At 38.2% G+C, this 27,432-nt stretch overlaps 1 protein-coding gene across 1 annotated transcript; it reads left to right on the forward strand.

Annotated features, from left to right (window-relative positions):
• Nucleotides 1-5,532: 5,532 nt before the first annotated feature.
• On the forward strand, nt 5,533-27,432 carry LOC134528404 (major facilitator superfamily domain-containing protein 9-like). The gene is made up of 5 exons (XM_063362002.1): nt 5,533-5,747; nt 8,344-8,475; nt 13,189-13,318; nt 16,642-16,851; nt 22,080-27,432. Exons 1-5 carry the CDS (start codon nt 5,703-5,705, stop codon nt 22,784-22,786), a joined length of 1,224 nt encoding a protein of 407 aa, XP_063218072.1. The 5' UTR covers nt 5,533-5,702; the 3' UTR covers nt 22,787-27,432.

Genomic DNA, 27,432 nt, shown 5'->3' on the forward strand with positions numbered 1-27,432 from the left:
GAATTGGAATTCTGTGTACAGATGAAATGGTTATGGAGTATTCTGTTCGTGTTTTTTTTTTTTTTTTTTTTTATTCATCAATGACCGAAATCCTGAAAGAGCCCTTTCCGAGTAATATTCGCCATTACCTTTACAATTTTTGTACAGTTTCTGTAAAAGAACTTTAGCTCTAGAAAATATTAAAATTAAATACAAAGGAATTTTTTGTCTTTAGCAATTAAATTTTTGTTAATATATTAATGTAAGCTATTTAGAGACAGGCTGACTTTTTTTTACTGCGGTTCAAACTATTCTCTATTGTGTAAACTCCCCCCCCCCCCAAAAAAAAATATCAAAAAAAAAATATTAAAGTCCATAAATGCCCTGCTCCAATAAGACGGTCCTCGGACATAACGTTACGTGCTGCTCCGAATTCGAGGAGCTGATGTGTTGTGATGTCACTCCTGCCTGCCGTGACGCGAGGTCATGCTCAGACTGTTTGCTTTAACCAGACAACACTGCGACCCAGTGTGCCACGAACTGTATCGCCATCACAGCTACTGCGGGCCTCGTGGTCCGTGTGCCAGAGCCGGGCATCGAACCAAGGACCCTGTGATGATTCCCAGGCCGCGGAGTGCCCCCACTGCCTCTTGTTGTGAAACAGATTTCCTGTGGGGATGTCTGTGATTAAGATGATGCTGAGTTAATTCTAAAGTATTGTTGAAATTTGTTTCTTTGGCAGGATCGTGGTAGGGACTCGAACCCACGTACTGCTGAGGGCAATATGCCACGAATAAAGAAGTAAGAGGAAATAAATGAGTGAGATTTGGAAAAATGGGTTTGAATCCCAGTGTGAGCTGTTTCAGTCGCACTGCCTTCCCTGTGATCTAATTGCCAGAGTTTGTAGATTGATTACGCAGAGAGTGTGCACCAGCCTTGGAAGATAGTGTACTTTTGTCGTTTTGAATTTGGTTTACGAAGTCGTAATTTCTGAGCTCGTAAAATGTGATGATGATCATGATGATGTTGATAATTGGTTGCGGGGCGTGGGAGCGAGAGGCCCAGCCACGCAACTTCCTCTTTGGGGCCATCAGCAGTACACCACCGGCAGTGCATGCGTGATTGGCCATTGTTATGTGACTTCACAAATGATGTACACCAATTGAAATGACTAGCCGCAAGAAACACAACAGGCACACTGATAATAAATCACATGGATGAAAAATATATAAATAAAAGAAATATATTGTCTTGTTAAAATAAAATAACAGACCTTCGCTGTGAACAAAAAAAAATATGGTTGCTGTCACTTACATATTCACTATTTTTTTATTACTTTATATTTAATATGAGCGGATTTTAAAGGAGAACATATTGAAATATTTTTTTTGAAGTAGGTATATAAAGTGCTGCAAATAGAAAACAGTATTTTAATGACAAGAAAACTTCTGTTTAAAAAAAAAATTATGTAAGTATTTGATGAGCATGATAATATGTACCGGTACTACATAACCAATATCTCCTTTATTTAAATAGTTTATTTAAGAAAAAACTTAAGTGACTATTTTGGATGGTTTAATTTAAGCATGAATTTAACTTCTGTAGATGTAGATGCACAGGTTGAAACCAAAATCAGTCAGCCAATTACTCGCATTACTCGGAGCTTTATATGGGCATAAAAAACCTTATTTTATAGCAGATACAAAATAATTTAAAGCATTATGTTGTTTCTGCACTAAACAGTTTGCCGTCGTCCGGGTTCTCGTGTTCGATATCCGGCGTGGTTCCTAGCGGGAAGGCTGGTTTTTTAGTGAAATTGTATCCGGGAGGGCGCCAGGCGAGCTCTGTGGCTAACCACGAGTTGGGTCGTTGGGTGCGAATGCCCCTGGGTGGCCCGCTAGGACAGGCGGCGGTGGTCGTTGTTGTAGGAATCCCTGGCTATTGATACGTTACGGGCCCTACACAGCATAACACGCTGGTTCCTGACTGGGTTAGGGAACTTCAAACAATAACGTACACAGGTTCAGTTTTGCACTGTCGTATACACGTCGCGCACGGAGTGTGCGGAGTGGACGTTTAATTAAATGAATAGTTACACTTGCATTTTACAGTTACACATTGCACATTAAATTTTCCTACAAAAATTACACTAAATTGACACTGGGCGCTCTGATGTGCCGTCACTAATATTAAATCCTCACGCCAGTCGAGGTTTGGGGGGAAGTCGATTGGAGGCGGCCAATCCCGTAAATTGCGAAACGGCGATACCCGGGTGCACCCGTCTGGGCCGCGGCATGCTATTAAATTTATTATAAGTCTTTACGTCGTTGCCGGTGCCTGTGCACTCGGCGATTATCCAAAAGTCTTTGGTGGTGGGAGTCGTCCCGTACCATATGCTGCACTGCCCCGTGTAATGCTTTGTGCGGGGAGTTTAAATTTAAGCGGCTGGGTATTAGGCCCAACACCGTAAAAAGGACCGGGTGCGCACGGGGAGTTTAAGCACAAAAAGGTTTTGGAGAATGACTATAATTACCAGTAATGAATTTCGGTGAAGACAAAATATGAGGACTCCCCGTGGGACGCAGGTCCGCCCCAGTCCGCGAGTCGTTCGGTACTGGCCTTTGCCCTTGGCGTGAGGGGAGGCCTCAGCGTCCCCTCGCGCCAAAGTTTCTAAAGTTCCATTATTCGGAAACTATCAATTTAACAAGAGATTGAAAATGGCTCTAAATTCATACATTAAATAATAAAAATTGACCTAATACACATACACTCTCTAGGAATTGGATTTAATAAGTTGACATTAATTAAGTTTAAGTAAAGTGAGTCACACTGGAGACTGTTCGTCACTTGTGGACTGCTCCAGTGGCGAGTGATACACCAAAAATGGGGAGGTCATAATTACATCACACACTAATTAATTTAGGCTGAAGGCCGCAAGGGGAGAACTCACAAATGTATTAACATAAATTCACACGTGAGTGACCCGGGCACTCCTACGTCGCACTTCCCTTGAATGGGGTTTTTAATTAAAAGTGATGTTACCGTTAAATTATGTTTAATTTATAATGCACAGGGATCGCGGTGGCTGGTTAATTAGGGCATGGTCTCTGATTATACATGTTGTGCCGTTGCTCGCCTGACTCGGGTGGGCCATGGCTAGGGGTGCGTTCCATTAGCGGGGTCGGATACTGGCGGTTGCAGGTCGGGCATGGGCGTGGCCTTCGGTCGGATGACGTCAAGTTAATACAAAATTACCTATGCCTGCCATGGCAACTGTCGAGGATAGCAATCCACGAGCAATTATTGAATGTTTTGTTGTTTCAAGAGGAATGTTGCCGTCGTCCGGGGTCTCGGGCTCGAGTCCCGGTGCGGTTCCTAGCGGGAGTGGCTGCTGCGAATGTAATGTGTCCGGGTGGGCGCCAGGCTAGCTCGGTGTCTAACCAGTAAGTGGGTCGTGGGGTCGATTGCCCTGCGTGGCCCACTAGGACCGTCGGCGATGTTGCGTGGGTTTAAGGAATTCCCTACTCGGCGGTGGTTGGGAATCGTAGGGTTAAGTAATCATACACTGAAATGAGGCAATAAATGACGTGCATCATTTATTCAGGCGACTGTGGTTCGGGTGTAACGCCGTTGGTTACACGCCACGTCGTACAACAGGTGACGTCACAAGATACAAAATTACACAATTACACTGAAACGAGTCTGAAAGTTTCTTAATAAAACGTGGCACAAGTTTACAAAAGAAATGTTACACGAGGGTGCGTTGCACAGTTTTAAGAAAGAATGTTACACGAGGGTGTGTTGCACAAGTTTACAAAAGAAATGTTACACGAGGGTGCGTTGCACAAGGCGTTTCTGGGCCTGGTTACTCGCACGATGGGTGAGGGTGATTGGAGGCGGCCAATCCCGTAAGTCTACGTATCAAGGCGGTGCTCGCGTCCACGGTAATGGAGCGCGGGCCGCAGCTAAATTCATTCAAAAATTCCCCTTGCGGGTGGTGTCAGCGCCGGAGCGACTGATTAACTAAAGTTCTGTTCCTCGGGAGACGGCCCGTGCCGGATGGTGAACCTACCCCGTGGACCAAGTGTGGTGCAGGGGGGATTTTAAATCTATGCGACCGGATTAGGTCCTGGACCGAAAATTGGACCGGGTGTGCACGGAGAGATTAGTAGAAAAGAGGTTTTAAGAAGTGACTATATTTACCAGAAGTGAACTCGGTGTGGACAAAGGATGGTGTCTCTCCATGGGACGTGCGTCCGCCCCGGTCCACGAGTCGCGCTGTACTGGCGTCATGTCATGGCACCCGGCCGAGGCTCGGTGGCCCTCGCACCAGGGTTGACCTCATTACGTTAGTTTCTGTGTGACATGTTAAATAAGAGAATTTAATGACGTTAAATTCTTACATTAATTATTAAAATTGAACCAAGGTCATTTGTCCCTTCTACAAATTGAAGTTATTGTTTTTAGGAATTATTTCATTTAAATTTTACGTCACACCAGCGACTGTTCGTTTCTTGCCGGATTGCTCTGGTGGGGGTAAAAAACGTAACACGAGGGATGTATAATAATGTCACATGGTCTAATTGACTAAGTTAGGCAGAAGGCCGCCAGGGGGACACTCACACACGTCTTGACGTATTAACACACGTGAGTGCCCGGGCACTCCTACGTCGCACTTTTGTTAATCGACTGTTAATGTATACATAATACTGTTTAATATTCTTTGCTTGTTTTTATAACGTGGTTGGGTACAATGACGGTCTGTTTATTTGGGGGGGGGGGGGGGCGGGTTCTACCTTGGTTGCTGGTGGCTCGCCTGACTCGGGTGGGCCATGGCTAGGGGCGCATTCCGTTAGCGGGATTGAATACTGGCGGTTGCAGGTCGGGCTTTAGGGTGGCCTTCGGTCGGACGACGTCAATGTAATGTTATTTTTGAGCCTGGAAGATAGGTTGATGTTTTTGCAATTGGTGTGATGAGGTTATCATTTCGGTTTATAGATAAAAAAAAAGTGATTCTGACTCCGTATAGGTGGATAATCCTTGATTCTGACCATGAAGTTATGCAAAAAGTATAAAAAATTTAATGCAGAAATAATTGTACGTACATATTAGGATTCAGTACCGTATGTTGTTTCTGAAATAATATATTCATTTACAGACTCGTGTTGGAATGGTATGGAATTGTGGCAAACAGTTACAAAGTTATTTTTTTTAGTGTTGTTTGTGCCAATTATTATATTACTGTCCAAAATTTATATTTTATTGTTCAGTGATGAAATGTATGATATAATAACGATCAACCTTCCACGGCTTTTGTGTTGACAATAAAATGGGGGTCCGTGGACCAAGAATCGAAAAATTTATAAACTTTTTCTGGGAGTCGCACGATGTTAACAGCTTCAATTGGTAGCATTTCTTCGAAATCTACCTAAAATATATGCTGTGAATTGATGATTAAACAGTAGATTCAGTAAAAGATAATTTTCAAATTTTAAAGTGTTGTTAGTACTGGGGGGGATCCAGAATACTCAATAATAAACTGTTAATGTTATACTGGGATTTCATGGCTATATTTTATAGTCCAATCGCCAATGGGTAGTTGACCTTGTGCGGTGTGCGTAGAGATGTTTTATCTACAAGGCCAGACTGTTAAACGATGTGTTATTACGTAATAACTAATATAATGATAGCGGACAATTGTCGCGCCGGGTTTAACTGTAGAAATGAATGCACGTTACGAAAAATGGATATTCACTGTAGCATTCATGGTAAGTTTTGCATTATTACTTCTTTAAATTATATATTTTAAACTGGTGAACAGGTTATGTGCTCACATGTTGATGCCTTTATTTACAAGATTCCGTTGTGTTTGTGTATTATTTTTATTAACTATACCTATTGTGTATGTATTTTTTGTAATTTTGTATATCGTTTCCACCATTAAAGCTTCCTATTGTCGGAGGGCATGTCACAAATAAAAATAAATGCCGTAAATATCTTGAACACGATATTTAGCTGGAAGATTTGGAGGTTGTTTGTGGTTGCGAATTTGCTGCTTGTACGTAGTGGTGGTACATATGTACACACTTTGGTTGGGAGGGTAGGGGCCTTGATCTAGTCTTCACTAGAAGTATGATCCAAAACCTACATTGTAAGCACTTATTTTTAATATCGAGCAGTTTAACTTTGGCAATAAACATGTGGGAGTAGTTTTGATCACAATACCATAACAATATAAATGACATCACCTACATGGCAGTGCTAACGTCATTATCACCCCTTTATTCTTACAAGACAAGCACATGGAACATGGGGTTTTGGGCAGGAAACATTCACATGCTTATTTTGTACAAACTACATTTATTTATTAAACTAACTTTTGTTTATCATATTCTGTTCTACAGTTTAGAATACTTATATAATTATTTATTACTTTTTACTATTTAAACTTTGTAAGAAATCGTCAAGTATGCTTCAGCCGTATCTATTTTAGTATTGAACACGATTCCAAAAAATAGTCTGTACTCTGATTTAATTTCCTGAATAACAAACTTTTATGCAAAACAAGCCTGTGAATCTTCCCCGTCCAAAACACTTTATTTCTGGCATGTACTATAAGAACTTAAGTCTTAACTAGTTCAGCATAGCCTACCATATAATGATGTAATCGTATAAATTTTTCCTTTAATTAGTTGACCTACCGTCACCAATTCTTTGGCTTTGTTTTTATCACTTCAGCAATTGCAAAACTAACTTACGTTAGAAATATGGTACATTTTATGATTCACCTAACCAAAGAAATTAAATATTTTACCTAACATTGCAAATGATACACATATCGCACCTTTCACCTAACACGGATAATACTATGTGCTTAAAAAAACAACTGCAAATCACAAACATTTAAATAAAATAAAAATATATAAAAATTGTCTTTATGGAAGTAATTGTTTTCTGTCAATATTTCTTTCGTACATATTAAATTTATGCTGAAAAATTTGACATTACACCAATTAAACGATTCAATATCAGTAAACATGGACCATTGCTTTCCTGGTCACTACTACAATCACAACCACACATTTTATCTCTACAATTTGATCTGTTCATTCAGTATATAAACAAACATAATCAGTTATTTCTCTCATGTACTACATTCATTATGTACCACACATTTCAAATGGATTTCTTTTTATATACTGAACACTTATTGTGTACTCATACTCATACCACAACTACCACTATTACTCCAAAACCCACAATCACACTTATCATTGTGATTTATTTTTAAGATAATATTTATTAGTCTTTCACTGTACCAATATTACATATCTATATTTGCCTTTATTTCTCCATTCAAGTTTGATTTCACTGACCAACTTTTCAACCAATAGTAATGCTAGGAATTGTGCAGTAAACTTGACCCAAATTTTAAAAATGCCTTCCTGATGTGATTTCCAATCATTTTCTGAGGAGACATTAAATTTTTTAAGTAATGTACTATTTTAATAGTTTGTTAGTTTAGGTACATTACATTTAGGCTATTGTTAAATTGTGAGAATGGTTAGTTAGGTTAGGTAATCTATATTAAAAATACTAAAAATATGTGTGTATGGTTGTTTAGGTTAGGTTAGCTACCATTAAACTAGGTGGTTTCTAACCAACCGTTAAAATAATTTCATGGTAGTTTTAATGTAGCAAATGTAACCAACCAAATTTTGTTCTGATTTTATCTGCATTTTTGATGTAGCTAACCTAACAACTTGTTAAAATTGTCAATTATTTGTAGTATTTCAGCACCCTCTTACAGATTGATTAGAAACAAGTCAAGTCTGTAGAGAAAAAAATTTGAGTTTATTTAAAATTATTTTTATGGAAAAGATTTTCTACTCTATAAAGATTTTCTAATTTGTTAGCATTAATTAAAACTTAATATTTTTACAAATGTTGATGTCCTGTTGGTTAACTTTACCTGCTTACATTTGCCATGCATTTGATTGATTAGCATCTTCATCTTTCGAAACAGCCAATAGTGTGCACAGTGCTGATCTGACCAACATGCTGACCGAATTGAAATTAACTAATTCCATTGTTACAGCATTGCCCTACTGATGTGCTGCAGCTATGCAGTCGCGTGACAGTCTGCAGTCAGTCAGTTGCCAGGTCACCACCGGCAGGTGGTGGGGGACTGCGGACCCGTGCGTTTCGCTCCTGATGAAGGATTCTTTTGCGAAACTCTGTTCACTCACATTCGAGCTCACTCCCTAGTTTTAAATCATAGAGTGGCTCTTGAGAATGAACCTGTTCACGTGCATTTTTAAAAGTATGAATTTGTGTTTCCAGGGAAGTGTGCTCTTGTTGCAGGATCTGTTCGCAGTCAGCCTCGTCATGCCGCTAATGTCCACCCACCTTAAGTCCCTCGGGGCGTCGCACTTCCTCATTGGCCTGTTTGGGTCCGTGTACTCGGGCGTGCAACTGTTTTCCGGCCCAGTCGTGGTGTGTACTGCAAAAACAACATTTTCACTTTTGCCTGGATAGACGCTTGGTAAGGGGGCAGTGTAGGGTCCCGACATTAAGGGAGACGGGGTAGTTCAGTGATTGCTAAAATTGTTTGTTTGTATGTATGTATTTAATTCAAATATATTAATTGCTTTGAGCTGATCCCGGGCTAACTGTACTTCAACATCTTGTCTAAACCACAATTTTAGGGTTATAATCCCATACATACCTTGATTTATATTTTAGGTGATATAATTTTAGTTAAGTGTATAAGCCCTCTTGCAAGTAAATATGAGTATTGAATAAGTCTATAATATGTAGAAAACTAATTTTTTTTCAATTATTTTTTACGGTAGTCAAGAAGTTAGATCCATCACCACCCAGCATGGCAAAATGGGTTCAGTTGCGGGTGAGATGAAACCCGGATCTTACGTGAGTGGGGAAACATGGTGGACGTTGCCATGAGCCAGTGGGTTTGGGTTTTCTTTGCAAACTCCTGTTTCTGTTTCACCCACCCTGTCATTCTTTTACTTCTCCAATAGCACCTCATTTCATCGTCTTTAATGACCCCAGTGTCAACGTGACATACACATAATTCTGAAGTTATTTATTTTTATTCTGGAATGGGACCCAGAGGAGTGCACTAACCCGAAACCTGAACTGCTGGTGTTCCACATCAGCAGGCACTGGCGGACCTAGTGCCCACTCACAGTCTTCTTTGTCAAGGAGGAGACATATCGTAGATAAGTAGGGGCAGGGTGTCCATCCGTCGGGAAAAACGGGAATTCAGGGAAAAGTCAGGGAATTTTTCATGTCAGGGAAAAGTCAGGTAAATATCAGGTAATTAATCAATGGTCAGGGAAGTTGTTGCTGAAAAACCAGTCCTTCTGGGTCAAATTCAACAAAAACTAAAAAAGGTAGAAAATTTGGAGATTTTCTTGATTTTTGATAATGACGTGGTCGTCTACTGAGGTTGAAAAATCAGCTATGTAATGGACATGTAACTTTAAATCTAAATAAACACAGACTTAAGATACGATATGGACTGATCCTTGTCTTCTGGCCTGTGATTTGCCATCTGTTTATCAATGGTACTGAATGCAAAGTAGTAATTTGACACAGAACATACTAGTACTAGTAGCTTACCCTGAATTGAGACCTCGCAATGTTCCATTTTCAGTGCTGGCTAATACTAACCAAAGTTAGTACCTACACCTATCCCTCACTTAGCACGTCTTCAGATTGCGCTGATTCATTTAGTGCGATGTGAATTTTACTGCCCTAGTCTTGAATAGCACGTCTGTAAATTTCAGTTAGCACGAAATCTCGGCAAAAAAGGTGTGGATACAGTTAGTCAAACAAGGGGGGAAGAGATGCGCGCGCAGGTCTGTCTACTCTATCGGCTGTTGTACAAACATCAGTTATGGCAAGTTAAATTGCGGCTATGGAGTGTAAAGGACCAAATGTTTTTACGTCGGCAGGTATGCCGCCGCGCCGTTAACGTTATCGCCCGGCCACAAACCGGGCCGTGAACTCAGTCTAGCCAGTGGCAGGGAATTCACTCAAACAAAATCAACGTCTGCCCATTCAGCTGCCGGTAACTGTACGTGCTTAATCACTCATAATGCGAGTGTTCAAGTATTTGAGACAAAACTAGAAGTATTACGGCGTGCAGATTGTTATGAAGGCCACGCTTATGTTGGTGCACTTTAGTTTTAAGCAAGTAAACTGTGCGCACAATTGTATGAAATAAGGACTCTTACCAAAAGTTTACATAAGTCTGATTCTGTTGGTTGTAGCTACTAGTGGGAATATATTTGACATTAGATACCGGAACAGAATTGAACAGATGATTCATGTGGAGAAGGTTGTTAAATGAATGTTGCAATGAAAAAAATAATCATTGGCCTGACAGGATTGGTATGAACCAGGTGGTGATACGCGAATAAGAACTTTAATTTTTCAAAAATTAAAATGTAACTATCCGGATAGTAATATCGGTTTCACTGTCAGTAAAGGATGGTTTGGAAAGGTATAAACGGAGTTGAGAGTCACGCCCGGGCGGGCAAGTCAGCCAGTCGACTGAGGATAAAGTACATAACCACGTATCTCCCTTTATGCGTTGTCATATTTGTCATACAAAGTGCGATGGGAGGCATATAAAGATAAATGGTGTAACATATTGTTACGATTTACCGCGGGCTCGTAAAGGATAGCCCAATTAAAGATTTTTATCACACAGTTTTATTTATTGCCACTACTTATGTCACAAAAAAATCTTCTAAATTAATTGCACTTAAAGAAATGTCTATTCCCCAGTCACTCGTTCCACACACCTCGCTGGGCTGCACCTCTGGCGCAACTCTCGCCGCAGCACCCCTCGTGGGTCTCTGCCGCTGCTGATGCACTTCCCCTTCGCCGAGGATCCACTCGACTCCTCGCTCGCAACTTCGCTCGGGACTCCGCCGCGCCCGTGACTCTATCGCCCGGAAACTCCACCGCGGGAAAACTCCCGACTGAACACTCCAAACTCACTCAGACTGCCTCAAAGGTCGGCCTCACCTCCTTATATAGCCCTTGGGTTCCCGTCCAGAACAATCGGGCATGTCTCCGAGATATTGCGTGACCTTTGCCGTCAAAATTCCCAGAAACGCATCGTGAGTCCTGTCGAAGGACGCGGCGGCTGCTCAAAGAACGCCGATAAATGCAACAAGCATCGGGTTCCCACAAAACGCGCCGATAAACATGTCTGAGTCATTTTATGCCGCAGTGCGGCCTCTTTTAAGTAACTCAATCTGAGGCAGGTGGGCGCTGCGAAGGTCAGGATGTCGTGATATAGTATGACACGAGATACCAGGGAGAGGATGCGGGTGGAAGGGGGCGCAGACAGGCCGAACGAGCGCGGCACAATATTTATAGTTGAGTGTTATTCAACACATTTATATTACGTAAAGTATATTTTCCTACACAATTTTGGAACACATTAAATAAATTAGCCTTGTTATTTATGGAAACTAATGCTTCAAAATACGCTATTTTGAATAAGACGAGCATTTTTAGGAACGAATTAGTCGTGCTAAGTGAGGGATATGTGTACTTATTATCAGAACAAACCAAGGATACAGTTTGAAGCAGAATATAACCCTCCTAATAATTACATTGCAATCGACAACCTTCTGACAATATAATACAAAATGCAGATTGTGATAGTGCAAATTTTTTTAAAGTTAACAGAACTTCGACATGCATTTTTGTCAGTGCAATTCAACATTCGACAATTTTTTTCTAGCACATCTAGTTTGATTTTTGTACTATAGTGAGTAATAATTATTTTATAAGTAGTTTTAAAGTAAATAAAAAATTGTAATTGTGTAAAAGGAAAACATTTTTTAATGAAACCCCATGATACACTATTTTTATTTGACTTTGTAAATTTTAACTCCATCTTGGCATCAGTTGCAGCATACTAAATTAATTTTTACTGCATTTTATGTTATTATATCTAAAAACATATAAAGCCTAAGGTAAAAAATTAGTAGTTCCAAAATTTACAAAGAACTTTCTTAGGATACTTCGCTTGACCTGATTAACTTGCTTTAAATGTTTTAACTCCCTTCCCTTGGACCACAATTATCAACAATACCTACATGCCTACCTACCTAATTTTATGAAGATTCAATCAATGGTTTGAAAGTTATCGTCAGACAAAGTCGTGTGCATGCATAAACATTTAATACAATTTTTTGGACGTATGCCATTGCAGTTTTGTAATAGAAAAATTTGTCAGCTGATGTCAAACACACCCAGTGATGAAACTAAATATGTATTATGGATAACACGACGACAGCACAGACGAATTCATACAAACTTTAAACATCAGCCAGCACAAGAATTCTGTGAAAGGAATTTCATCTTGAAAAATTTACAACACAGACAAACTCATGGGCTAACAACGACGAGACAGTTTCATCAATAACAGTAAACGTAGACAGACAACAAACATGGACAATGCAGCAAACATACAAACACAATGATGAAAATAAACTGGTATTGTGGACAACCCAATGACAGCAGCATCGATGAACACAGTAGGTTTACAATGACAAAACAGTTGTATGACTGACAGTCAATGACATACAGGGCAAAACTTCAATGGTGTATGTCCAAAAAATTGTATTTAATCGAAATTCCCCAGTCCATTAATAATTTAAAGAATGCAAAAGCACTTACAAATGCTGATTCGCTCAAGTTTAATTTTGTGACTTTGCTTTGCTCCGTCAGTGAAAACAAATTGCAATGAAATGAAAAGAAAAATTAACTGTTTTTAAACTGGAACACACAAAGTGATACAAGATTTCATAAACATTACAACATATAAGGTGCTGTTCATTGTAAGAGACAGATTGTTTCCACTGAATAACTGGCACGCGTGGCTGAAGCAGTACGTAGTGCTTGGAACTGAAGGTGGTGTGCAAGGTCTGAAGCAGTGCATAGTGTGTGGAACTGAAGGTGTGCGTGGTCTGAAGCAGTGCGTAGTGTGTGGAACTGAAGGCGGTGTGCACGGTCTCAAGCAGTGCATAGTGTGTGGAACTGAAGGTGTGCGTGGTCTGAAGCAGTGCGTAGTGTGTGGAACTGAAGGCGGTGTGCACGGTCTGAAGCAGTGCATAGTGTGTGGAACTGAAGATGGTTCACGCACGTGCGTGCTTGCAGGGCAGCTGGAGCGACATCAGAGGCAGACGCGTCGCGCTGCTGTTCACGCAGCTTGTCTGCTGTCTCTGCTACTTCTCCATTGGGTTCGTCAACGCCCTGTGGGTTGTGTTCCTGCTGAGGGTCGTGATTGGTGAGTGTGGCTGAGCCGGCGCGCTGATCAAGTGTTTGTTCTGCCTGTGTAGACACATCATGAATGCTCCTGGTATTTTCTTATTTTATAGCTTGTTGTCAAGGGCAGCAATATTTGACTATGTTTTTTAGAGTTAGCGGGGTACTAAATGATGAATCACAAATGTTACTAAAAATTAGGGATTGGCCAATCAAATCCTCAACTACCATCAAATAAATCTTGAGTATGAGGGTTTCAATATTTAAAAAAAAAAAAAAAAAAGCAAAGAAAAATAATAGAGGAAATAAAGTAATTTAAAAATTTCAACACATAACGTCTCAAGTTTAGTATGTCAAATTTTTTCATACCTATCCTGTTACTGTTCCCCAAGAATTGTCCTTTTAACATTTAATTGTATTAATAAATTTACAATATGCATTGATTCTGGAAACCTAGTTTGTGAAACAACCATTTAAGATGACTTGTGCATGGAAAATATTCCAATGAAACTAATCTAACTGTGCATATTTATTTTCGATTCTTCTTTTTAAGTGAAAAATATACAGTAGTTTTTTTAAAAAAAATTTTTTTAAAGTTATTTATTTGCCAAACCTACAATAAAATGATAAAACTTCAAAAAATGTTGATCTTAAGTTTAGTTCACTTAATGATTGTACAAATAAATAGTTGAACCAAGAAACGGATAAAAAAATTATTTTAGTTGTTAAATTTTCAGTTAAGTTGAAAATATCCATGGTTCATTGCTTGTCTATTTTAGAAGATAAATAACAAATGAATTTCAGTGAAATTGAAAAGATACTCAGAGACACAAGACAGAGTTAGCATATGTATTCTCATATCCTTTTGGTTTTGACACAGTCTGACTCAAAACATGTACACAGGAGTGATATTTTTAGCACTGCGTGTAAAACTTTCATTGTTGGGAACACTGTCCCCGCGACGTAGCGCTGAGGTTGACACTTCTGGGAACTACGTAGTCGGGCGGAGCTCTGGGCGGCCTAGGAAGGAGGGGGAAGTGGTAAGAATGGTGTGTAGAGGGATAGAATGTCCAGGGGAAGAGGCAAGCGGGTGAAGACACTTTGCGTCAGCCAAGGTCACACAATCCTTGCTCTGGCAATGAAATTATGTCCCACAGAGAAAAAAATTGTGCAGCTAAATTATTTTTACAGGTTACATTTTGAATTGAAGTAGAAAATTAATGAACTAAGTCTACATGTGTTTTTTACCTATGATTTGAAATCACACACTTTTACAGCACCCACGAATATTTTGTAGTGCAGTGAATAATTTATTTTCAAATGCAATAAGTTACTACTTTTCTATGCACAATTAATTTCTGTACTCTTCTGCAGATTTCCTTGCTGTTGCTGTCAATCAGGCTAGACAAAATAAAACTAGTTTAATTATTTCTGACTTCACTCGCATGAGTTAACGTTTTAACAATAAAAGCCAACAATTTTTTTTGTATATACAAGGATGTTCAGTGATCGTGCATGTGCAAAGAACCACATTGATAAGAACTGAAGATAGGATCAATGATGCTTGAGGGTGAAGCCATGTCTCAACTCTTACTTATTTAGTTTTGTAAATTGCATATTTAAGTTAGTAAAGTATATGAAAGCTCTTAAGGTAGACTTTTTGTAAATTAATAAATGTAATATCGTTTTTCTTTCTCATAGTGACATTAGGAAATCTTTTCACTGCAACTTGAATGCATATTTATTCATTCCCAAAGTCTAAGAAAAAATATAATTCCATCTATGTATTTCAAAATCATAGTTAATATTCTTCATTTTCTGTACTTTATTTTGGACACTTGACACTTTGATTTGGATTCGTGGGTATATTCGAGTTACTCTCAGGGATTCGACTTTGAGAAAATTGGTATTTGACTTATCACTACTAAAAATAATTAAATTTTTAAGTTACTAAAATATGTTCCTCTGGATTGACTGTCTTGATTACCGTAAGACCAATAATTAGTAGAGACAATGTTATACTGTGAATGGCGATAAAACCGAAATAACACTGAAATTTTTACTAAAATCATGAAAAGAATTACCATTCTAACAAAGCTTTACTGAAGTCTGAAATATGTAATCCTTTAATGCATATGTTTACATTCACGGAATGTAATTTATTGACCATGAAGTTTGTTCTGAATGCACATTACTTGAGTAGCAGTGAAAACAAGCACTGGGCTCACCAAGCACAGTATTATATTGTCTGTGCTGAATCAAGCATAGTATTATATTGTCCATGCTGAGCCAGTGTGTGTTCTGGTCACAGAAGTCACTTAGATTCCGAAAATGTCCTGAATTGTTTGATAGGTCACAAATATCACTAAAATATTCAAGAATTTTCTTTGTTGTTTTTATAGATAGCCAAATATGCCTTGCAACAACAAATTTTCTTTTATGATCTTTTTACAAGTGGCTTAAACATTCATGTGATATTAAATAATAACTTGTGTGTGTTCCTGTGCAAATAATTTCACTGTGTTTTTTTCTCTTTAGTTAGCACATCATGTAATAAGTTTTTATCAATAGTGATAATAGTTATTGATTGTGATAGAATAAATAAATAAGATTAAGTATGTGGTACATAATAGTATTGGTAGAAATGGGAGCTTGCCTTATATTGGTTGCACTTAGTTATGAAAGAATGTGGTGTTACTGTTACATATCTCCAGCTCCCATCATCGTAGCAAGATAAAATATACACCAGTTTTTAAATCTAATCCTAATCTTTTAAACACCAAAAAAGACTGTCATCAAAATTGATCCAGTAGTTTTTGCGCTATATCCTAACAAACTGACAAATATTCATTTATAATATATATAGCAGTTCAGCAAAAAAAAATATTTAATAATAAACTATTTTAATTCAAACTATTTTTAACTCAATAATAAAAATTAATTTCGTAATGATACCAAATTTATATGGATTAACTTCGTGTTTTTTTTTGCTAAAAAGGGATAAATACGTTTGATGTTCCTATTGTATTAATAGATGTGATGATAAAATGGTAATACTGCACCAACACTTGAGAAAAGTCAGGCGGGAAATGATAAATGTCAGACGGGAAGTCCCGTCAATATAACACATTCACCACACACGGTGCCTTATTAGAGTCTGCCTATGTAATATTCGGAATGATTTTCTGAGCACACGGGAGGTATTTTGGAAAGTATGTACACTGTGAAACATATCACAGACATATCAAGATTAACGAAGAGTAAATTCAAGCTACAAAAAAAAAACTCTTGCAGCTAAAAATCAGTACCAAATGAAAAATGATAAATTTTTGTTGTTGTTGTCAGGCCTGCTGAAGCACACCCAGTCGCTGTGCAAGGCCCTGGTGGCTGACGTGGTGACCCCGGAGAGGCAGCCCGCGGCCGGCAGTCGCCTCGCCTCCTTCTCCGGCATGGGCTTCATGGTGGGCCCGGCGCTGGGCGGTGTGCTCTTCGAGCGGGAGGGCGGCTTCACCGTGGTGTGCAGCATCGTGGCCGCACTGTTCCTGCTCAGCGCAGGTGCGCCTCCCCCCTTCCCCCCCTCGGGGCACGTCCCTACACCGGTCGGGGTCGGCCGTGTCGAACCACGGCTCGAACCAAATTAAGAGGTCTAATTCCACTCTAATAAAAACAAAAGTTTGGTCATTAAATGTTTCTTGTGATTTACAGGAACAAAAAAATTGTATGCTAATCTAGAATCGTATCATTTAAATTATCTGAATAAATTGTGCGGCTAAATTATTTTTACGGGTTACGTTTTGAATTGAAGTAAAAAACTAGATCAATTAAGTGTACATGTGTTTTTTTTTTTACCTATGATTTGAAATCACACACTTTTACAGCATTTGAAACTAACCATACCCACGAATATTTTGTAGTGCAGTGAATAATACCCAGCTAAATACTCCTCTAAAATTAAAAAAAAAATTATTTAACAGTCAATTCCCATTCTGTGGGAAATGCCCGATTGTACTCTACATCCCCATTCTGTTGGGAAACAACCATTCTTTGGAGAATGCTCTTTCTGTGGTTAAGTCCCAGTCAGTTGTGCATATTTGCTGAACTTCAGTTCTTTGATGTTATAACTTTTCTGGTTCAACATGAGTGGCAGGAAACAGGATGTTGTAGGGTTTGCATTTGAACATGCTGAGAAACAAAATAACGAATGTAATAATAGAACCTAGTTTTTCCCAACCCTGCTGTTGGCTGAGTGGAGAGAGCCGCGGGCTGCTCCCCGGTGCAGGGCTGGGGTACGTGAGTCCCTTCTTCTCCCCAGTCACACCACGGTCATCATCTTTCCGCTGTAATGACATAGGCACAGTCCAGCTTCGTTAGTGGTCAAGTCAGCTGAAATGCAGTGTATTTAAACATTGCAGCGTGTTTTCTTTTCTTAGGTAAAATCAATTTTAACTAGACCTGGGAGAGATTCTGGTTTTTTCCCGAATAACAGGGAAAATGTCTTTCACAAAATGTTGGGTGGGAAATTGATTTTTTCCATTTCCCAATTTTATTCCAATAGTACACATTTCCATGATCCAAACTTGTTATCAAACTATTTTCAAACTAAGCACAGCACTCTACCTAATTCAGTACACGCATGCTATCGGAAAAAAAAAACACCATTTTAGCAGTTAAAATTCAAACTACAGTAAAACTCGCTTAAGACGTTCCCGCGTAACACGTTTTCCCATTTATTAAGTTCAAAAAATTATTCCCTTGATCACTTCCATATAGCCCTATGTTAATATTTCCCTTTCATATTGTTTATCTTTAAGCTTTTGAACAATTTTTAAGGTTAATTTTAAAAATTTACATATTTCCAAACGTTCAATACTGTATTTGTCCGAATATAAGGCGGCCATTTTTACATAAACGAGATGCGAAAATTGGAAGACGCCTTATTTTCGCACCCAAGACGTCAACACCGCTAACATTAGTTCCAAGCTTAAAGCTACAGTAGAAACATTGCTAAACAAAATGTTCATGATTTTTTATATTAACTAAAACATCGTTACCTCACACTGGGAAAACGATAAATCCACCCAATATTGCAGTAATTCACAATTGTTTAAAGTTGTAAATTAAAATATTTGTTCTTGAGTCAAAATGTGAATGTTGAAGCATCTCAAAATGGCAACCTTTTATTACACAATTCATATTTGTACTTTGTGTACAATCGCGTGTCAACATTTACGGTAATTTAATTTCAGATTTTTATCGGAATTATTTGTACTAAAATATCACAGCTATTTGCAGAACGATTGTTTACGTTTACAAACAGAAAATGTTAAGAAAATTTTGGATGTAATGTTTGGAAATTCACGGCTGCCAACTGTCTTTCCACAATATTTCTTTGTTGTAAAACGAACATTGCCGAACACGCACGAAGACGCCATATTTACAGGTTTTTGGTACTTTGCTTCAAAAGCTATTTTAATAATTTCACAGTAATCCACTCTTTATTTATGTAAAAACCTTTCAAACAACATAATTATCATAGATTATTCTTTAAAATTCATAGGACAGAGACTCTCTAGAGAATGGTATGGACAAATATTCGCGGTCACGTTACCGAAGTTATTCATGGCCATATGCTTCACCATGGCAGCTAGCCACTTGTTTTGTTTCGGCAATCTGCATTCTTTGTTTGCTTTGTTACGTTTAACACACTACTAAATAGTAATACGTAGCTTAAGTGAAACGGAAAGTTAAATGCTGTATACATAAATGCAAAAAGGATTTATGTATCAACACAAAACGTATCTCTATTGAATTTTCACATTAATTTCTACCAAGATTATTTTTACATTTGTTTGGCCTCCAGAAAATGCAGGTCGCCTTATAATTCGGGCCAATATGGTAGTTAATTTGATCAGAACAAGACCGTCGACAAAACCTGCGCCACACGCCACACGCTGTTTTATCTGTGCGCGGTTTTGAGTGACGAATGAGAAACGTGCACGATCGTCAAAACCTGCGCCGCACGCCACACGCTGTTACTTGTGTGTATCTCGACTAATCATATGCCTGCGTTTGTTTGGACTGAGAGGCTGTTCCACCTGCAGAACATTTTCCCCATTCGTGGCTTAACTGATGAATGAGAAACGCCAACGATCTTCGAAACCTGTGCCGCACGCCGCACGACCAATCACCTGCTTGCATTCTCAGGGACTAGAGGCTGTTCCATCAGTACACCAATTTTCCAATTCAAGTCACATGACGAAAACAAAGTAAACCATATAGTACCGTCAGCTATTACTTTCTTTGAATTATTTGTGTATATTTTTTAAAACAATAAATGTTAGTTATTGCTTTTTTTTGCTAGTGTTTGGTAATACTAATTTTAATGTGCTTATTAAATTAAATACAGTTTTAATAATTCAATTTACTGATAAAAAATATGTCATTAGTTATTCTGTTATTCCAGCATGCCAATGATAGTAAGTGTACTTTTGTGTGAATACAGTACATGTCATTTTAGTAAAATCGATTTTTACGTTGGAAATTACTTTTCCCTTTTAAGAATTTTTCCCTGTTAAGAAGTTTTAAGCATCCAGTCCCTTGAAAAACCTCTTAACAGGGTTTTACTGTATAACTGTGAAATTAAATAAATATATATATATATATATATATATATATATATATATATATATATATATATATATATAGATATATATATTTATTTATTTATTTATTTATTTATTTATTCACAGGCACGATAGTAATGCACCATATGCCCTGAAACGTTAGGTAAATGAATCTCGTCCACAATTGAAAATACTAATTTTAGCCATACTTATGTGTGATAAAACATTTGTTCAGAAAAAAACAATTAAACTTTTCTTCAGCCGTGGACTACATCAATGGACAATGTGAACACGTTGAATCAATGTTTAAATTATAGTTATGATCTATCTACCACCATTTTCACACAATAGTAGCTTACTTGCTGTGTTTATCCATGACACTATAGACTTTGCAACTTGTACCTAGAAAGCAACATAAACAAATGTAAATGTAAATCAAAGTACAGAACCGAGTGGAAATATTCTGTAAATATGGTTTTAATATGGCCAAATGGGTACATGACCATGGAAAATAACTAAAACGAGTGAATAACTTGTTTTAAAAGTGTTAATGTGAGCTATACTCATCACTACTTCGCACTTTAGGCTTTTTGTTTTAATTGTGTGGTAATAATAAGATTAAATAAGTTAAGCCTATTTTGTAGTATTTTGCAGTCCTCAAATATTACTGGCATAGATTAGGGCCTACCCATGATAGAAATGTTTCCGTTCAAATATAGTGTGTAAAATTTTGAAATTTGTAACCTCAAATAATCACCGTCCCGTTTCCAGCTGGAGCTTTTTTTCCTGCCAGAAAATATCCCAAACTAAAATTCACTATCTCGCGCAGCCGGTGGTTGCTTTCAAGAGTGAATCATAGATGTTCAGTAGTCTAGTTACCACGTGTTCATTGGCCTTGTCACTAGGAGAAAGAGCTTCCTTTACCTGTAATAGCTAAACATGTACACACTGTGTTGAAGTGTATCAAGAAGTCAGAACTGTTAATAATGATGAAGAGTGAGTTTCCTTCTTACTGGTTCCTCTACTTAGCATCGTGTTTCCTGGTCTTGCAGGGGCTGTCATAACACTTGCATCCCACCGAGACAATCTGGGTGGATTCTCGGCATAGTCTGACCCAGATTTTTGCAAGTGTAAAACATGCCAGACCATGGGTTTTCTCAGGGTTTTGCAGTTTTCTCCACCTTTTCATTTTTTTAATGCTCCATTAGCATTTCAACATCTCTCCCTGTCTCTAATGAGCAAATGTTAACAAGACATTAAACTTAATCCATTCTACAAGATGAGCCCAAAAAAACCTCCCACTTTTGACGGGCGAACAAAACTTAAGTATTGCAGATATAAACGTTTTTATTTGAAAATATGAACAAGTATTGAGAACAGTTTGTAAACCAAGTACTGTGCTATGAGTTGAATTACTCTGTGCTAATGTGTGGCAATAACACATTGATAATAAGATTATTGTCAATAAACCCCATACTACCCAATAAAATCACCCACATTTTGATCGGATGTAGCGTTGTCAGTGAGTGAGGGAGTGGAGAGGCGAGAAAAGTTGTTTTCCGCACGTTCAGGTCATTACAAACTGTTGTCATACCCATTGTATATTTTTGAATAGACAAGTTTCTCTCGTCAATCCTTTTTGTTTTATTATCCTTTCAAATGTGGAAGATTTTTTGATTCATCCTGTATTTCCCACTATATAAGCTCAATTCTATTTGCGCTTGGACACGGTTGCACACATTGATTGTCCGGTGGCTTGAAAACACTTTTAACTTGCTTGCTGTTCTACAAGTTCATAAAATGTCATTATTTTAGCTTAAAATGTACTGCTATTCATCTTCTTTTTTCTATTAAAGTTATTTTATGTTGTAGAGAAAGCAGTTTAAAGTACAAGTCTTCATCTTCGTGGCATGGGAAAAGGTATACAAGTGTTTTCTTTGTCCCAAAATCACAGTCACGCCATGTTAGTAGTTTGTTACTCTTCTATTTTGGTGTTTGTTCTCCTGAGCGAAAATGGTTTACTCCCACTTAAACCTGTCTGCAAGTGGTATTTACATTCAACTTATTATGTAACTGCTTATTTTTGTTGAATGTGTAAGCAACAGGTTGTCTGATTAGCTGTCTACTTGTTCTGAAGTTGCCTGCAATCACCTGCCGCAGGTATTTCGTGCTTCTTGCTGCCGAGTGGTCCCGCGCAGCAGCGCCGGCAGGAGGACGGCGGGGCGGGGGGCTTTATGCCGGCGAAGCACGAGCTGGTCCGGGCCGCGACGGAGCTGGCCAGCGTGGACTGGACCAGGTACTGGGACGTCTTCGCGCACAAGTTCCTGTCCAGCGTGGCGATGATGAGCTTCTTCATGCACTGCGGCCTCATCCTGACGGAGCGCTACGGGACGTCCCAGTCCTGGGTGGGGTACACCATCTCCTTCCAGGGGTCCGTCTCCGTCGCGGCCGGCTTCCTCCTGGCCTGGCTCGACCGCTTCTACGCCCGCGACGAGCGCTGCAACCTCCGCACGCTGCACGGCTTCGCGGTCCTCGCGCTGTCCTTCGCGCTCCTGGGCTGTGCCCCGAACCTGGGGGCGTTCCTGGCCGCGCTCGTGCCGCTCAGCGCCGCCTCGTCTCTCCTGCGGCTGGCGGGGAACGAGGTGGTGATACGGCGCACGCCGCCGGACAAGCGCGGGTCTCTCGTGGGGGCGGGAAACAGCGTCGCCTCCATCGCCAGGCTGATATCGCCCCTGGTTGCGGGGGTCGTTTACGACACCGTAGGGGAGTCGGGGGTGTTCGCTTGCAGCATTGCGAGTGCAGTGGGAGGGGCGCTGCTTTCTTGCTGGCTTATACGTCGGGAAAATAAACAACGCAAACACAGATGATTGTTTCCTGTGTGTGTTTTATGTTAGAACATTGTCAAATCATGATATTAATTTTAATAGTGATAAAGAATGTCATGTGTCCCTAGGTTCCTTAAAAGTAGTGATGGGTCAATCAAATAAATGTTTCCCTATATATATATATATATATATATATCAATTGTAATTATGATATGTATTTGTTTGGGTAACTTATTACTGAAACAAACATTAAATATTTGAATGTTTCAGTAGTAATTTTTTCCTAGTACATTGTTTAATTTTTGAACCTACATACATTTGAATTGGGATTCAGATGGAGAAAATTAGGATTTGACCCATCACTACTTAAAAATTTTGACAAACTATTTTTAAGAATGATAGTTTTATTTGTTTTTAAATGTATGTTGGTTATGATTAATGTTTATTGTTATTGCTTCTGTTGTTTTTTGAGACTTCAGTTAAGTAATTTATAGTACCAGTATTATATGTTTGATTGGCAGTACATAAAGTTGTAAGCATGTGATTAAATGTACATACCATAGCTGCATGCCTGTCCCTGAGTTTGAGATTGTATCCAATATAGAACAGCAAAATGATTTCAGGAAAAACCTCGAGCAGGATACAACCCAAAATAAAATTGACAAAATGAGGTTCAGGCTGTAATATTTATAATTTATAAGTTGTTTGCTGATGAACTAGGAATAATTCAAACACATGTTATATATACCGTGTTTTCTTGCATAATCGAAGCACATTTTATTCTAAAATGAAAAGTAGGGGTCAACGATTATGCGGAAAAAAATTTTGTTTGTTAGATAAAGTATTCATTAAAACAAAACCCATTCATGGAAAGTACGTTTATTTACAAAGTGAACTATAAAAGGGCACGCCAAACAATTTAATTTAATAAGTCATGCAACAAAAACCTTTCTTCAACTTAAAATAGAAAAACAAAATCTGTGATCCAAATGCAAGCCGAACGAATGTGTAACAAACTACCTTAGTAAACACCATGAGTGTGCGGGATATCAAATGTAGTTAACTCGGTACCGGATAGAGAGTGCGCGTTGCATGCACTAGGCTAGATATCGATATTCAACTACGCGTTCGTGCTCTATATGGGAAGCAACATAACCAAACAGTAATGATTGCAATGAGTGCTGGCCACATTTTTGTAAGCGATACACCGCGGCGATGCAGACGAACAGATGAAGGTTATAACGTTTAAAAAGTCTTTAAAAGAAAATTTACACTTGGACAGCTTCGTATTTTCGTTATTTAAATAAGTACGCGGTAATTTCTGAATAAAAATTATGTTTATACTTTAAAATACATAATTTTATATGGGATAGATACCTACAATCGGCGAGTTATCGATATTCAACTACGTGTGCGCGCTCTATACGGGAAGCAACATAACCAAACATTAATGATTGCAACGAGCGCTGGCTACATTTTTGTAAGCGGTACACTGCGGCAATGCAGACGAACAATAAAGATTATAACGTTTAAAAAGTCTTTAAAAGAAATTTTACACATCTGACAGCTTCGTATTTCTGTTATTTAAATAAGTACGCAGTAATTTCTGAATAAATACTATATTTATACTTTAAAATACATTGTTTTATACGGAAAAGATACCTACACAAAGCGCTCGGCATCTACTAGCGGGACAAAAAACATCATGCGACGTTTACGCGAGAAGTTTTTCTATCCCAGTTTTGACAGCCTAAAATATGGTTGCGACGATTACGCACGTGCGACGATTATGCGATAAAAAACGGTATACTAAAATCAAGTTTGAAAAGTAGGGGTGCATATTTTTATGAGAAAAAAATTTTGTTTGTTAGGTAAAGTTATTCATAAAAACAAAACCCATTTATGGAAAATATGTTTATTTAAAAAGTAGAGTATACAAAAGCATGCCAAACAATTTATATTAATAAGTCCTGCAACAAAATTTTTCTTCAACTTTAAATAGAAAAACAAAATCTGCAACCCGAATGCGAGCCTGAACTAACGAATAACTATCGTCGCAGTACACACCACGAAAGAGTGTGGGCCATCAAATGTAGTTAACGCAGCACTCGACACAGAGCGCACGTTGTAAGCAATCGGCGAGATATCGATATTCGAGTACGTGTGGGCGCTCTATACAGAAAGCAACATAACCAAACATGAATGATGCCAACTAGCGCTGGCTACATTTTTGTAAGCGGTACACTGTGGTAACACAGGCGAGCAGATGAAGGTTATAACGTTTAAAAACGTCTTTAAAAGAAAACTTATACATCAGACTTCTTCGTATTTCCAATTAAATAAGGGATAATATCCAAAATAATATTAGATTTATACTTTAAAATACATCATTTTATATGGAAAAAATGCCTACACAAAGAGCTCATAATCTAATAGCGGGAACAAAAACATCATGCAACATTTACACGAGAGTTTTTTTAATCCAAATCTTGATGCCCTAAAATAATGGTGAGAGGTTATGCGCGTGCGACGATTATGCGATAAAACAGGGTAATCATAGTTTCAACGTCGTATAAATCAATCGTTACAATCTATCTAACACCGTGTGATACAGTAGCAGCTTACTTGCTGTATATATCTACGATGAAACAGATGTTGCGACTCAAAAATATATTTAAAATAAACTTAAATAATGGTTTAAGATTCCAGATGAAATTAGTAAAAATTGTGTTTATAACATTGCTGAACTAAAATACAGTTTACCTTAACCACAAAAACTCATAAGTAAATAACTAAGGTTTAAATCACTTATTTGGGAATACAGCATTTAAAAAAAATTATTCAATTTTTTATAATATTGCAATGGATTTCAGGGTATTTTGCTGTGTGCAAAAATATAAATAATAAATTACTAATGTAAATAAAATTATGTATATTTACAAGGCAGTGATGATATGTACATGTATGAAGTGATTGAGAAATCTAGCAAAATGTTGGGAAATATTAACAAGATGGAAAATTATTTAAATAATACTTATGAGAACGTAAATTCGGCAAATTATATATCATTGGGAAGGTGTGTCTCCATATTAGGTTGTTCGATAACGCATACAAAATGACTCTTGTGAAACTTTCAGTTAAAGTACTGATGTGGATCCATACCACATTTTCTTGATGCTTGATACCTATATCAAGTACTATCATACTCTCTCGCAACTTTGAAGACAGATAACTTAATCATTATCAAATAAAAATAGGTTTCAGATTGTACGTATTACAATAGCACACTTCGTATGTATCTCAAATCTGTAGTACATAAGTATTCTGTTAATCTCTAAAATATAATGGATGTATTGAATCAAATTTTAAAATTTTCGTCAAAATAATTGTTGTATAACAGTGATACCAACTCCTCTTTTCTGAAGGCTGGACAAACATTAATCGGGGGGCACGGCAGTGCCCCCGCCAAGTCAAGCGCGAAGCAAACACTGCCATACCATCCTTTACTGGAACCATTTCGCCGCATTTTCAGGCCCCTATTTGAGAACCTCTGGATAAGACCAGAACTCAGAAATTTTCATCATCCAGTAAGCTATAAAATCACATACTTAAAATAAAATTTCAAGTCTGTGGGTCATTTAGTTCCGAAGTTAAGCGAAAGCAAAGTTTCGCATTCATGACACTCACTCACTCACTCACTCACTCACTCACTCACTCACTCACTCACTCACTCACTCACTCACTCACTCACTCACTTACTCACGATCATCAGAATAGAATTAGTACTTCCCATAAACTCAGAGAGCTGAAATTTGGTACAGAGTTAGGGTTTAATGGCCACATAAAGGGAAAACTATAAAAACTAGGATAATCGAAGATCTGGAGTACCTGGTGACCCTTATTTGAAAACACAAGAGCCCAACCAAACTATTAAAGATCGACATAACTTTGTTTGCCTCTTCATTGGAAGTCAAAAATCGAAGGTCTGAAGTATCTGATGAAGAACCCTCAGCTTGTCTCAGCTGTATTAGAGATATGGTAATGCCCCCTTCTACTATTGGTACATAAAAAAATCGACTGTCATTGCAAAAATCCAGCGTAGTGGGACACATCTTCTAATTTAATCTAGCCTATTGCTTCCCACTGCTGGGCGAATGCCTCCCCTTCTGCTTTTAATATGCATATAAATAAAATTAAAGGAAAACTCTGGATAAGACTAGACTGGCTTTTATACTTATACTTACAAGTTTACAAGAAGAAATAGTCGAACAATTAACTTTATTCTACTCGAACATTACACAAATGAAATAAACAAATTACACTAAAATATTAAATAATTTCGCTCAAAATGGCGGTGATACCCGCATACGTCTCTAGATGGCGCCGACTGTATTTTAAAATGCGCTTACGTTTGTTTTTCCGATAACCTTTTATTGCGAAGTGGCAACCGGCCACGTTACAGTCGTTTACGACATTCTTCTACTGCGCTTGAAAACGTTTGCTAGGGATTAGGAGGGATTATTTGCATTTCGTTGATTAGCTTATTATTTCGTGAGGTTTAGGCGTAAATACCACGCCGATTTTTCAGAAATTAAACCGTCTAATAGAATAAATAATGAACACGAATGGGCAATACGAAATACTGTTGCTACTGTACAAGGATCAGAACCGGAAAAAAAGAAAAGAAA

Source organism: Bacillus rossius, chromosome 1 (assembly GCF_032445375.1).
Source record: "Bacillus rossius redtenbacheri isolate Brsri chromosome 1, Brsri_v3, whole genome shotgun sequence".
Lineage (NCBI taxonomy): Eukaryota > Metazoa > Arthropoda > Insecta > Phasmatodea > Bacillidae > Bacillus > Bacillus rossius.

What these genes read in the sequence shown, in the direction of transcription:
- LOC134528404 (XM_063362002.1), top strand. Translation starts at nt 5,703, where the DNA reads ATGAATGCACGTTACGAAAAATGGATATTCACTGTAGCATTCATG. An exon ending in CCTGCTGAGGGTCGTGATTG is followed by an intron (nt 13,319 to 16,641) that starts GTGAGTGTGGCT and finishes TGTTGTTGTCAG; the next exon opens with GCCTGCTGAAGCACACCCAG. An exon ending in ACTGTTCCTGCTCAGCGCAG is followed by an intron (nt 16,852 to 22,079) that starts GTGCGCCTCCCC and finishes CACCTGCCGCAG; the next exon opens with GTATTTCGTGCTTCTTGCTG.